The sequence below is a fragment of the Haliaeetus albicilla genome, chromosome 6 (genome assembly GCF_947461875.1).
Source record: "Haliaeetus albicilla chromosome 6, bHalAlb1.1, whole genome shotgun sequence".
In the NCBI taxonomy this organism is placed as follows: domain Eukaryota; kingdom Metazoa; phylum Chordata; class Aves; order Accipitriformes; family Accipitridae; genus Haliaeetus; species Haliaeetus albicilla.
Genome location: NC_091488.1, coordinates 30,157,263 through 30,171,009, shown reverse-complemented (window position 1 = coordinate 30,171,009; position 13,747 = coordinate 30,157,263). Strand labels below are relative to the sequence as shown.

General features: G+C 36.1%; 1 protein-coding gene across 4 annotated transcripts in view; it reads right to left on the bottom strand.

The window, feature by feature from the left end:
- Positions 1-13,747, bottom strand: part of CADM2 (cell adhesion molecule 2) — a 697,459-nt gene that overhangs the window by 96,681 nt on the left and 587,031 nt on the right. For all 4 annotated transcript variants that reach the window (XM_069785395.1, XM_069785393.1, XM_069785392.1 and 1 more), the window contains one exon: positions 7,548-7,638. In XM_069785395.1, the coding sequence (XP_069641496.1) occupies positions 7,548-7,638 (91 nt within the window). The remainder of the gene's footprint in view (positions 1-7,547; positions 7,639-13,747) is intronic.

The following is a 13,747-nucleotide window of genomic DNA, read 5'->3' as shown; positions in this document are numbered from 1 at the left end:
GTGAATAAAATTTATGCAGAAAATGAGATAATTTCTTACAGAACCTTCATCTCACCCACTAGAGAAGCTGGGAAGTGTATCATGTCAAAGTAGGAAAGAAAGAATTATACATGGACAAAAAGATGGCTGTTAGACTAATGATTCAGTATCTAAACCTGCCATTATGACGTAGTTTCAAAGCAATATTGGCCAACTACTTACACCAAAATGTTAACAGCTGAATGTCAAGTGGGTTTCTGCAATTTTCTCTGCTAGATTCTGATTTCAGACTCTTGAGCATAGATTTGTAGATGTGCTAAGAACTCACTGTTACAAGTCAAACCAATGATAAGCTATCTTCTGAGTGCGATGCTATGTCACATTAAATACTCCTGGGAAAATGGGGACTGTGTTCAATGTTAGACATAAAATATAGGTGATCTATTTGTCAATTTTGATCTTAGGATCTTTTCTGATTCAGTTCCCACCTGTAAATTTGAGGCAATTGAATACTCTAATTGTCCACAGGTGTGATAAAAATAAACATTTAAATATTTGCCAAGTTCTCAGATACTAGGGGGAAGAAACATATGAACACCTATGAAGAAATTATTTTAATTCTGTGTTCTGAGGCCATGCATCAAATAAGGCGTGAGTCATACAGATCATTCATAGCTACCATTCAAAATTATTATTCCACTGAAGGAGTCAGGAATCATCTTCAAAGGCTATATCCTGGCCATAATGCCACAGTTTTCAGGAAGACAAAGTATTATGATGTTTCTCATCATATAATGAAAATCTGGAAATCTGAATGTGTCCCTTCTAGCATTTCTCAAAATACCTTCCTTAGGTTCAGAGGCTTTTCCACTTTGAATTAGTTTTAACTAAGGTAACTATTCAGAGGAGGGAAGAGATTTTCTACTCTTTTCTTTATAATGCATTTTATCCTTGAGCCTGTGACAAAACAATTCATGAAATAAATGTTTCTATAATTTTCTAACTACAAACATGAAAACTCTGAAGAAATGACAGGATCTGTAGATGAAAAAGACAGTGTGTGTTGTCTGCCTTGACTTTAGCAAGTCATTGGTCACTGTCTCCAATGGCATTCTTTGTATCTAGACTGGGATGTTACCGATGTCCTGGATGTGTGTACTACTCAATGGGTGAAAAACCATCTGGACCATTGATTGGTTTGAAGGGGACACTCCACCTGGTGGCTGGTTACAAGCAGACTTCTTCAGGAGTCTATCCTGGGTCCTGTCCTGTTTAACTGTTTAATATCAAAAACCTGGCTGAGGCAGTGGAATGTGCTCTTGTTAAGTTGGTTGTTTACACCAAACTTTGGCTGTACTGAGTATACTTGAGGAGAAGGCCACTATTCAGAGGGGCCTCTGCAGGCTGGAGGAACAGGCCAACAAGTCCCTCATGGGAGGCAGGGAAATCCAGCAAGGACAGATGCAAAATCCAACACCTAAGCTGAGAAGGACATGGGGGTCCTGGCTGACAGTAGGCTAAACATGAGCCAGTATGAGTCCAGGCTCTGCTGCTTTCAGATGACTGAATCCTACTTAAACTCTCTTCACCAAGTTTTCTCTTTTCACCTAGAGCCCTGTCAGGTCCTTCTCAAATGAAACAGCCACTCACTGGGGCCACTGACAGAGTGGTGTTGTATATTTCTCTGTTATCTTTAGTACTTGTTTCCATCAGCCTTTTCAAAATGTTCATCTCAAGGAAGTCTTCTTTAAATAGATAGTAGGAAAGACAGAACTTTCTGCGGTGAAACCATACACATAATTTACAATAGCTTTATAATGCAAGCTTGATTATTTGGTGTGCCCTCATTATTAAAAGTGACCAATTTTTCTGATATTAAAATGTTTATTTGACTATAGTTTATAGTACTAGGTACATATAATATTAGTGTTTATTACTGATCATGCTTTTCTCTATGACTTTTTCATAACCTTACGAATAATGTTACTCTAATGAAGGATACATATATGAGTGTTCTGAAATAAAAATCTTTCCTATTTATTTCAAACAAGGCCAAATATTCACTTTACATTAGTCAACCAGCTATACTATGATTCCCCTGAGCTGCATGGAATGGAAAGACGTTTCTCTAAAGCACACAGGAGACAGCCAACTCTCTCCTTGTTTCCTGTGCCCTAATTATTCCATTATATTTTGACATCCTTTCTGCTGAAATGACACTGACTTAACACCCCCCCCCCCCCCCCCATATTTCATGCATGCTTTGGTGAGAGTGCTGACTAAGAATATTAAATATTGAACCTTTATTTCATTATGGGGCAGTTTTTCAGTTCACTTTTAGGTCAGTTTTGAGTCACCACTATATTTTTAAGACACAACAGTGTGTAGAAGTTACAACTTGCAATAATAAACCATTGGCTTTTAAAATCTTTTGTAAGAACAGACAACTGTACATAATCATTTTGTTCTTTGCTTTTTATTTTTTACAGCTGTCTTGTTTTAAAATATTCAAAATATTGTCAGGCAATATGACTTCAGAAAAGTCTAGACATTGCATATGAGTTCATAAAAAGGATGTCTATGATTTCTGAAGCTTAATTACATTTTCTTCTTTGGAAAATAAACAAAGCCTAGGTTAAACTATATTATGCTAAAGAAGAAATAAATTAAACAGAGCCACTGACACCTTACAGACATGCTAGGCACATTCATTTACTAAAATGTTATAGCCTGACAACTGTCCAGGGATCCAGCCAAAAATACTGGAAAAGACAAACTAGCTCCAAGGATTGGAAAGACAAGAGATTAGCTTCAATTTGGTTTGAAACTCTACAGTAGTATCTCCAAAATAGGAGTGCTATTGAATAGTGATGTCAACTACAGGGTGTCTTGATCTAAGTTATGCAGAGAAATGGCTAAACACTTTTTTATCTACAATTTAAAAAAAAAACAAACCTGGTTGTCAATATTATTAAAATTGTCAACAGGGTGAACAAACCAGCAACTGAGTCTTGCATAAGAAAAGACTATTCTGACACAAACACACCTACTAGACTTTTTCCCAAAGAAAACTCTTTAATTTCGTCTACCAACTAGAGATCTATCAATTGGACAACAATCCTCACAAATGCTCTCTCAAGTTCCCTTAAAATATTACAGATAGGGTATGTTTCTATCGTGAGTTGTGTTTATAAAGTCTGTTTAAAAACAATCTTTGTGGTAAACTGATGATTATATTTCCTCTTTTTTCCTTTCCACCAACAGAAAATTTTAATTGAACATGTCATATCTTTATGAATACAATATTCCAAATACCACCCTTACACTGTTTATAACTGGTGCCTCAAGTGCTACACAAACTGCATCAGAACATCATCAAATCCAGAGCTCTGTGTCCATAAGTGTAACTTGATTTTTTTAGAGACTACTCAAGCTTGGATGCTAGATCCTAGAGGCAATAAATTTAGCCAGAGTTGTATATGGAAGCAAGAGGCAAGTCTTTTGGAAGTCAATGTATGAGGAAGCCTCCTCCCCTCACCATCTTACCACTCCCATTCTGACTCAGCACTGTGGTCAGTATGTCATCTCACCACGTGGGATTGGTGTCATGACACATGTCCCATCAGAGCCCCTAGGGGCAAACCCAAGGACTGATGGCTCTTGCAGTACCTCCCCAGCACCTCTCAGGCAGCCTACCTCTGCCTGAAGCTGCACCAGCCACAACACATACTCTAGAGGAAACTGTGGCAGACTCTATAACGATCTGTGACACTTTATTAATCCCCCACATGGCCTGCCTCTGCAAAACCATTGCAGAACCTGGTCTGCTCTTTTTATTGGTATCATCACACTTCTATAGCAGCAATGCAGTGCTTACGCAGAAGAACAGCTCCTGCCTTCAAAGTAATTCCCCTAATAGCAATAAGCACAGAGTGATGACCAGAGTCAGAGCTATCCTCATCCTTACAGTGGTGAGCAGAGAGATAAAACAGTGCAGTTAGAGAATTTGTGCATCCCATCTTACACCTTCTCATGTTGCCTCACTGGATCATTCAAAATGGCTCACCCACATTTCCATCTTCCTCTCCACCCCCTCTCCCATTCCCCAATTTCTCCTCTACCCCTTAGCCCACTCTAAGGACTCCTGTTCCAACATTGGTATCTCTGTACCAAGAGCACAAATGTGAGGTGACATGAACCCATTCACAGCAACAAGCAACCTCAGAGTCTGGGATAATTCCAGCCCGTCTCATGCATTATGACAGTCGATGCTGCACACACACAAGTGTCTGAGGCCATTTTTTCTCTTGTCTAAAGTCATGGCCATCGACTGGTCATTCAAAATCTTATACCCTAAACTATGAAACCTTAGCAGGGCCTTAGTTCTCCGGTTCTAACACCTAGTATACAGTTGTTCCTCATCTCTCTGCTATATCTCTGGGGGATGCTGTTTCAGCAGGAGATGCAGAGGGCAGTTGATTTCCCAGAGGTGTTGGTTTGAGCATGGCTTCCCTCCCATTCCCTACTATAAGATGGTAATTTAGGTAGGACTTTTTCTTAGGACTGTGTGGTAGATTTGAAACACAATATCTGGGTATCCATGATGCACATGCTCTGAGGGACAGAATCCCTGCAAGGAGGGGCTTGGTGATGAGCTGTAAGATGGGGTAAGTACGTTCTAGCTTTAGCCTCATTCTGCTTTTCCCTTTTGGGAAAGAATTACTCTGCAGCAGGTATTAGTATCATGAATGTCACCACAGCCACAACCTGGCTTTATTCTTTCTCCATTTTCATCTCAAATGTATTTTGAAGCTTGTGAAAATTGCTCTGGGTTACAAGAGAAATGTGCCTATAAGTAAGTGTTCATTCAGTGGTATGATTCACTGCTGCCTACAGGAAACAGGAGAGACTGTTGTAATTGTGACACGAAGTTGACAGTGTATAGAAATTAACCCGTGGTGTGTAAATGGCTATGAAGGATCATGGTTGGCTCTGAACTTCCCATGAAGCCCACGGTTCATCACTTATCTTGTGACACTGCTAAGTTTGGGCTCTGCGGACCTCTCCAATTTCTCTCTCTCTACAAGCCAGAAGTTAATCATAATGTAGGTTGGGGGCACAACATTACTGTTTCTCATGCTAAGCAACTGCAGACTGCTCCCAGGAGGATGCCTATTTATTTCTGGCTCTCCGCCATGAAAGACTGACCTAATGAAGCAATATGTAGCAGCTGATGTTGGTGGTTCTTGTGGCATGGACAATTAGAGGTGCATTTATTGGCAAAATATCTGTGGCCCAAAGGCTACCTTATACAGGTGCCCTGCCTTGATAATTCTGTGGTGTGGAGTTTTTATTTGGCTGCCCTTTCAAAACCACATGTGAGGTTTGCATTTGAATCCATTAAGGATGCCACTGAATTTATTTAAAAATAAATAAATAAATCAGTAAACACCATTTTAATTATTATGTTTTAAGTAGTGTCTCCTAATGGTAACGTATAAAGTACATCTATAATATTACATGTACCAAATAGAAAATATTGTGTATGTCAAGCTAAAACATACCGCTTTTATAGTTTTTTACTGCCTTCAGAAATGACTAACAAATACAGGGGTCTAAAGGAAAATCTATAATGTCTTAGGATTAATTGTCTCTTTTTTTAAGACAGTCTAACATCTTTGGCATGTGAAAAAAAATGTTAGCCCATTTTCAATTAAGATTATGAATATTCAATGTAGACAAAGAGCAAGATGCACCTGACCAAAATTAAACATACATATAAAATTTAATATAAATGTCTATATTTAGATATCTATATTTGGTATCCCAAAATATAGAGGTAGATATCTGACTGAATTAACTGTCTAAACTCCATGTAGTTAGTGAAGAGAAAGTAGCAGAGGTATGATGCAGTCTGGCTCTTTCTTCTGTAATTGTCTAATGTAGAGCAGACCAGTCATGTCATAACAGTGCCTAAATCTCTCCACTGAACGCAAAGGGAAGCCCAAGTGAGCAGCTCAGGTATAAATAACTACTGTGCAGATGTTTAAAGACAGTTGAAATTATTCCCGTACACTCAGAAACTGAAAAGCATCATGCCTCCTTGTAGTACTCAGAGGCAGGTGAAATCATTGGAGAACTAGAACCCCTAGCTGATATTATACACCTATTCCTCCTTCCTCCCCATATAGAAATTACATTCATCTGTCAAATCATCCAACTGTCTCTCACAAAACTAAAAAAAAAAAAAACAAAAAGAAGAAATCAACTCATAACCACCAAACTTTCTTATTATTTAAAGACTCCAAATGTGAAGGGCCAAACTGCTCCCCCCCCCAAGCAACAGGTAATTAATAATATAAAAGTACATAATTGCTGTCTTACTTCTAATCTTTATCCCTACAGTGAATGTTAGATGAATAGTTAAAATTAAGCACCTGGAGCTAGGATGCCTGAAGTCTATATGCCAAAGAGAGCACTTGGCATGTAGCTGTCACCTGTTACATCATGAGAAAAACATTGAGATGGAAAATCCTAAATGTCCCCTAGCCAACAGCGCACTCGAGGCAGTCAGGGCTGACCTCTTTCCTAAAAATGAGCACTTGCACATCTTCTGCTGAATTTGAAGATAATGGGGAAACAGACTCTGTACCTCCTGATACCTAGGGAAATTCTCAAAGGCTATTAGGTAAATGGATTATTCCTTCTCCTTCAAGTATAGTATAAAAGGAAGAGATGTCTTGTAGCTGATTTTTGTGAGATACCTACAGAGGTATCTATCTCAGAAGCACATAATACTTCAGAAGTACAAGACCATTCTAAAGCTGTGTATCATCACTCCATATAACACTATATATTAATCTTTTGAGCAGAAGGTCAATATTTAAGAAACAATTCATACTAACTTAATATAAGCAATTGGATTATTTATGTATCTTTATGGTAAAATGTATAACAGCTTATCTGAGGATACTGTTTTAAAGAGTGAAGTCTTTAAATAGTAGATTCTGTGCAAGAGTCAATCACTGCAAATCTGCCTTTAAAAACATTGATGGCAGAGATGTTAATTTCCAAGTAAAACAATTTATATTCTTGAAGAAGGCTACATCTTTTCAAATTCTGGTATAAAGAGGCAGCCAACTTGCACATATCATTAAACTTCAAATTCCCCTGTAAATGACAACCAAAGCATCCAGAAAGTTCAATATATTTTCTCTGAGGCTAGCTGATGTGGGAAGATTTTCATGAGACGTTTTCTCTTCTATCATCAGTTCAATGATGTAAACAGTGACTGATTAAGCCTGCACTCCTTTCAGGTTGATATACCTGACTGAAAAAAAAAAAATATCTCACAGCTGGAATTCTTCTTGAAAACTAAAATAGATGACAAAGTAAAAGACCAATCCTCTATAGACACTTAATGAAGACAGGCTTCAAGGGGTTTTCTATACCAGAGATTCCTTTACACCCCAGGAAGAGACAAAACCAGCAGATTTCTGCAGCTGAAGATTGCAATCACAGCAGAATAAGGAAAATAACAAAAACATATTACTTGTTAAATCACTTACACTGGTTTTCCTTTGGATTCACAAGTCAAAATTATAGATTGTCCTTCTTCAGGCCATGAATTGGAAGAAATGATTTTAACTAAAGGTGTATCTAGGAAGAAAAAAAAAATAGACATCTTGTTGATATACACAAAAAAGATTTATTATCTAAGAGTACATTCTTCTCTATTTACAAAAGACTATACCATAGATTTAATTTACACTTTGAGATGCTTTTATATGGAGCCTTGTGCAATTTCCATTGCCTTCAGGAAAGCAATAAAAATGACCAATGGAACTAAACCAGTAACTTTTTATATCCCAGGGAAACACAGAAAGCACGTATGTACTCAGAGGAAATAACTTTTTTTCTTTCTGTATTCAATGCTCCATATGACTATTCTAAAGTCTGATATTTAACAACAAAATAAAAATATTGGGGATGAATAACAAGTACTCTGTGCAATTGTTTCTTTGTCTATTTATAGGTTGATATGATGCAATGCTGCTATTAGAGGAATGAATGCAATAATATACATTTGAATAAGAACAGTTTTATTGTTGCAGAAGCTTGAAACTCATAATAAGAAGCTACAATGGGCTTTTAGATAAAATACCTTGTTACAGTCATTTTACAGGATATTATTTCTGAAATGCAATAATGCTGCCCCTAAAACAGAACATTTTTTTTTCAAACAAAATTTACAAAGAGACTGTTCTAAATATCTGCAAAATGCACTATATAAAAGTCTGTAATCTCTTCTAAAAATTTAAAAATATTATTCTGATACATTGGAATTAACTTTGTAGTTTTAATTGCAAAAAGATATGCTATATAGCTAGTGTGAATTCTTGCCAAATAAAGCATTTGCAATAGGTCTTTGACTTTTAAAAAATTTTGCCAGCTGGCTTTCAAGGATATATTCTCATAATCAAAATAATTCACATGAGTTAGAGGGGCACCTCTTATAAGCAAAAAAAAGACCATAAAGAAACACCTCTATATAAAACAGTTCTCCTTGGGAAAAGAAAAAAAAAGAGTTCATAGTCATAGTGAAGAAAATTTTCAGATTCAATAGGAAAATATAAATTCTTGTTTCCTCCACAGTTTCCTAATACAAAACACACATCTTCATCTATGGCACAAGAAATACTTTAACCTGCAAATCTAGGGTATCTAAGTTTTGTCTCATCCAATTTGCAATTCCTGTTTTCATTAGCAGTGAGGTAGCAGTGACACCACAGACACCCTATTATCAAGCGAATGTGAAAGAGCATGACAGTAGGACCTTACAAAATCAAATGGAAAAAAATGATATGCTGTAACAATATAATTCCTTATAGAGATGCTAATAGTCCTGCTGAACACTAAATGGTGTATGAACAATTAAAAATGTTGGAAGTATTTTTCTAACTGTTTATTTTTTGGCATATCATAATGTATAGCATGGCACAAGACAAGAAAAAGGGAAGGCTTAGTGTAGACTTGTCATAATTCCACTGAAAGCATTGTCAGCATCATTTAGCTTTCAGTATAGCTGCACTAACCTTACACCAGTAGCAAATCTGTTCCACAAGTTTGTATTTTTAAGGACCCAGCAAACCATTATGCAGATGACTAATCCTTTGTAGGTCGTGCTGGCATTTGCTTCATTTTTAGCACATGCTTAAGGCACTGACCTCAAGTGCCTTAATAAATCAGGGCATCAAGTACTTCTGTGATTTCAGTGGTGCTATTGAAGATGAATAAATTACTCTCTTGACTATACATTGAACCAGAGGAACAAATTAGTATCAGATAGGAATACATGAAGAATTTAACTGAGAAAGGAAGACAACTAATGCAATGAGATCAAGAGGTTTCCAGAGAAATATGAAAAAGAGCTAAACTTTGATGGAAGTAATCACAATAGCCACAGGTGAAGAAAGAAATTAAAGGCCCATCTAGCTAGCATTACTGGCTTAAATATTTAAGAAATGATCAGCATTTTATGCATTACTGTAAATGACCCACATAAAGTAGAAGAGGGGACTTCAGACAATTAAGTTTTCATTTGCATTGATCGATGCAGTGCTGTTTCCCCCAACTTGAAGTTCCTATTCCTACTTTATTTAATGCCCCAGACAGCTCTCTGTTCTCCATGCACTTCTAAACAGAGGTTACTAACACAGAATAAGAAAGGTCTTATATTTATGTTTCACTCTAATGCACAATAAAGTAGTGTAGGAAATATATTCCCTTGTGGTTTTCCCTACCACTTGACTTCTACATTAACTACTTGTTTCTTTAAAATTGGAAGCATAGGGATTAATTTAATATATAGTTTTTAGGGAAGCTTATAATTGACATTTTTTGTATTTTATTAACAGTCCTTTTTCAAAAACTAGTTGATATTCTATTTTGGGTGCTTCATTCTCAATGTTATTGTTTCCACTTTATTTTCACGCTGTGCTTGATTTCTCTCCAGGATTAAAGTGTACACTTATAAGGGGAAAACTTTTAAGACAAACTTGTCCTCCACTTTCACATTTGCATCAATATATAAAATGAGAAGAAATCTTTAGAATAATTGCATCAAAACTAACCTATATATGTTATTTTAGGAAAGATAATAAAACCTTGCTGATTGATATTTTTCCAGAACACAAAATGCTGTTACAAAATACTAATTCCTGCTAGGACTATTCATTTTAGAAGAATTTGACAAGTATAAATGTACTCTATCAATACTGTGAGCTTTAACCTGTCACACTCAGAAGTATTAATCATAATAACTGGAACATCACCCAATCTCCAGCAAACACCACCACCACTAGCAAACAAAGTCTAAAGAAAGAAAAACATATCAAGTGCAGTAATACAGTAGGAGAGGTTGATTCATTTTCAGATATGTTCATCAGCTTGTTACAAGTAATGTAGATATGTCCAAAAAAATCTCTACTTTTACAACCAAAACAAACAAAAGAAGTAGGATCAAGGGGTTTATTGTGGGTCAGATCTGCTGCTGCTCCTCCTCTAAAGTCAGTAGAAGTATACCAATTTACATCAGTTAAACTTACCAGAACTTTAATAATTTGCATCTTTTTTAGGATTTGGCCCAGTAATTTCATGGCAATAAAACATTGCAGATCAGTATTTCAAGCAGAATTCTTATGAAAAAGGGACTGGTGACTAAAATTATTTTACAATACCTACAAATATGCCCTTATCCTGAGCTCTAAAGACATTATGGAGGAGATAAATATTCCAAAAAGAATAAGCATTGGGAAAATCTTATTAAAAAAAAAACCACAGTGGTTTATGTGAGTGTAGGTAATACAGCAAGTCTTCACAGTAAAACGCACTGGGTTCATTACCCAGTGACTTATCTATTTACATGCATCTCCAACAGCATAAGAGCTGTTTGGCCCTCCAGTCTTTATCTTGAGTAATGAGGTACTTATGAGCTGCAATTGATTGCTAGCACCAATCTGAACTGACTCAAACATGTCTTTAGACACATAGCAAGACATCCTCTACCCGCCATGTGCCAAGAATCTGTCTTTTTGCTGGAAATAACAGCTTAGCAGCAGTTACAGATAAAAACTATGGCATGTTTTGTTTTTTTTTTTTTATATAACCTTTCCTGTTTCAGCAGACCAAAAGCAAAAGTTCCACTGAGTGATTGTATTTCATCCGTCTTTCTAGGATTTGGGTACATCTCATTGCACAAGACCAGGGAGGCCATTTCAAAGCTTTGGGAAGATTTATCTATTTTTGATCAGGCAATATCATCTTTATTCAGCAACATACAAAATCAGTGAATACATGTGGAAAATTTATTTCAGTTTACACTAGTAATGAATGTTATCTGATATATGAAGAAATTAAACACTTCAGCATGTGATTTTTGTTGTACTCTTAGCAATAACTAATGGCAACGTTAATACCTTGTGGAACTGCTTTACTGATTGATTTAATCTCCTTGAAGCTATTTCAAAATAAAGGTGGTTCTTATCAGTCATCAAATCTTTGCTGTTAATCAGATCTTCAATGCTAAAAGGCTTGGGTTTTTTCATCAAAATGCACGTGCTGTTTTTACATTGTTTGAAGTAAGAAAGATTTCATTATATATTTATATTATTTCATTGCCAAGCCCTTATAAGGTTACATGCAGCATTAAATTTCTTCACATAAATTACCTCATATAAATTTCCTCATATAAAGTAATCACATGGAAGCCGCTGGAAGATTCCCATGTGATAAGTTATGTTAAACTATATGTGTAAACCCTTGACAACCACAGTGTAAAAGCGGAAACTGAATTCATAAAAGTAAACAAATTTGCTTAAGATCTTAAAGCAGGTCACCAACAGAATCAGAAAATTAATCTCTACCAACTTCTTAGTGCCAAGATAATAAAAAAGTAATTTGGCCTCTTTTTCCTACGTAACTTCAGAATTCCTTGGTCCCTTCAGTCCTTAGCATGCTGGATTACCAGAGCTTCTGTGGGTACCTTTTCATGGAACTCCCAGCTACTGGTTGAGTAACTAAATCAAAGTATGACCCCTATGCATCCTAGGGCATTTATCAGCAAAAGTTGTATGGAAATAACCAGAATTCAGAAAAAAAATCATTTTGTGAGACAAAAGGGTAACATGATGATGATGTTATGATAGCATCATGTTATCTTATCAAATAATCTCTCCCTAATGGAATCATTCTCAGTTAATGTAATTACAATCCCAGAAACAGAAAATAAGACCACCTCTCTTCCTGGGTAGATGTTAGGGTGGGTGGAGTACATACATTTCGTTGACACTTTTAAGAAATGACTATTGGAAGTAGTAGACTATTCAGGAGTAGAAATATTAGTGATCTCATGGTCAATAGAATTCAAATAGTGCTGAAAAATGCACCTCTTGAAAGATGCATGCATCAGTCTTTTCTCCAGAGAATTGATATATATTTACGTTTAGCTGTAATATAAACAGTACTTGCCACTAGACTTCTCTGCACATTTTGTTAAAAGGTAAATCTCTATGGTGCTCAAATCTTAGCCTTTATTGGGCTTCCAGTGAAAGGAGGATTAACAGAAAAAGTTTTACTGGTTCTCCTCTATAGAAACTTACAAAGGATATTGTAACAGATGTAGAGAGCCAAGTCAGGGCTCCTGATTTTCAAGTTCTCTGCTGAATTACAGATATTTTTTAAAAAATAAATGCAATAACTTACTACGAAACTTAAACTCAGCACCCCAAATATCTTCCAATGTGGCTAAGCTTTCAAGAAGCAGAACAGAACAAGAACACCTCCTTCTTTTCACTTACAGAGATAGTGATATTCATCCCTGAAGAAGTGTCCTGTACTTCAGAATTCTACATTTTAGAGGCCTGTTATACCCCCATTTTTATACTCCCTTACTTACAGGTAATTTGATTTTTATGAGAAGTGGTAATCAGCCTGACAAGACTAGTTCTTTAGACAAGTTATTGGAGCCCATGCAGTGATTTATGAGAAAAAGAGGTTCCTTACTCCACTGAGTGCTGAAGTATTCACACTAAGTAGATGAGATCCAGCAAAATACTCATTTGACTGTAATTCAGTGATTAGACCATTCAACCCTTTGGAGTCTGGGGATTAAGGGTTTGGTCTGATTCAAAGAGTGCAAGGACTTGTGTGCTGACCTCCCATGCAATAGCAGAGGTCTACCAGGTATTCCAGGGTCTCCCTTCCACTCAGGTTTTGAACTAAGATTTCACTTTGAATCTGAAAAAGCTTTTTTCCTACTTATGTCCTAATTTGGATAAATTAGGATTTTCTGACACACTAAAAAAGGACAGGCATTAGAAAATTCTTAACCCATTCCACATTATGAATTAGAATTCCACAAGTAACTCAGTACTGTGTAAACTGTCCCTATTTACATTCAGTGCCAACATAACATGGAATATACCATTCATCTTACATTTTAAAACAGTTTCTAAAGCCAAATTAGGATATTAATGAAAAGAAAAACCCATAAAACTTTAATATTCCCTACACAATTCCTAGAATGCTTAATTAAAGTTCTGTCAATGCTTAACATCAAGTGTCTTTGGTACATCCATTCTTGGGCTTTACATGTAAAAAATTTACTGAAATGTTTTCAAGGCCTTTGAACTGGTGCCCTCAGAGTATCCTTCCTACTTGTCAAAGATGGCAAAATTTTTAATGTTTAAACAATTTTTTAAAAAAATGA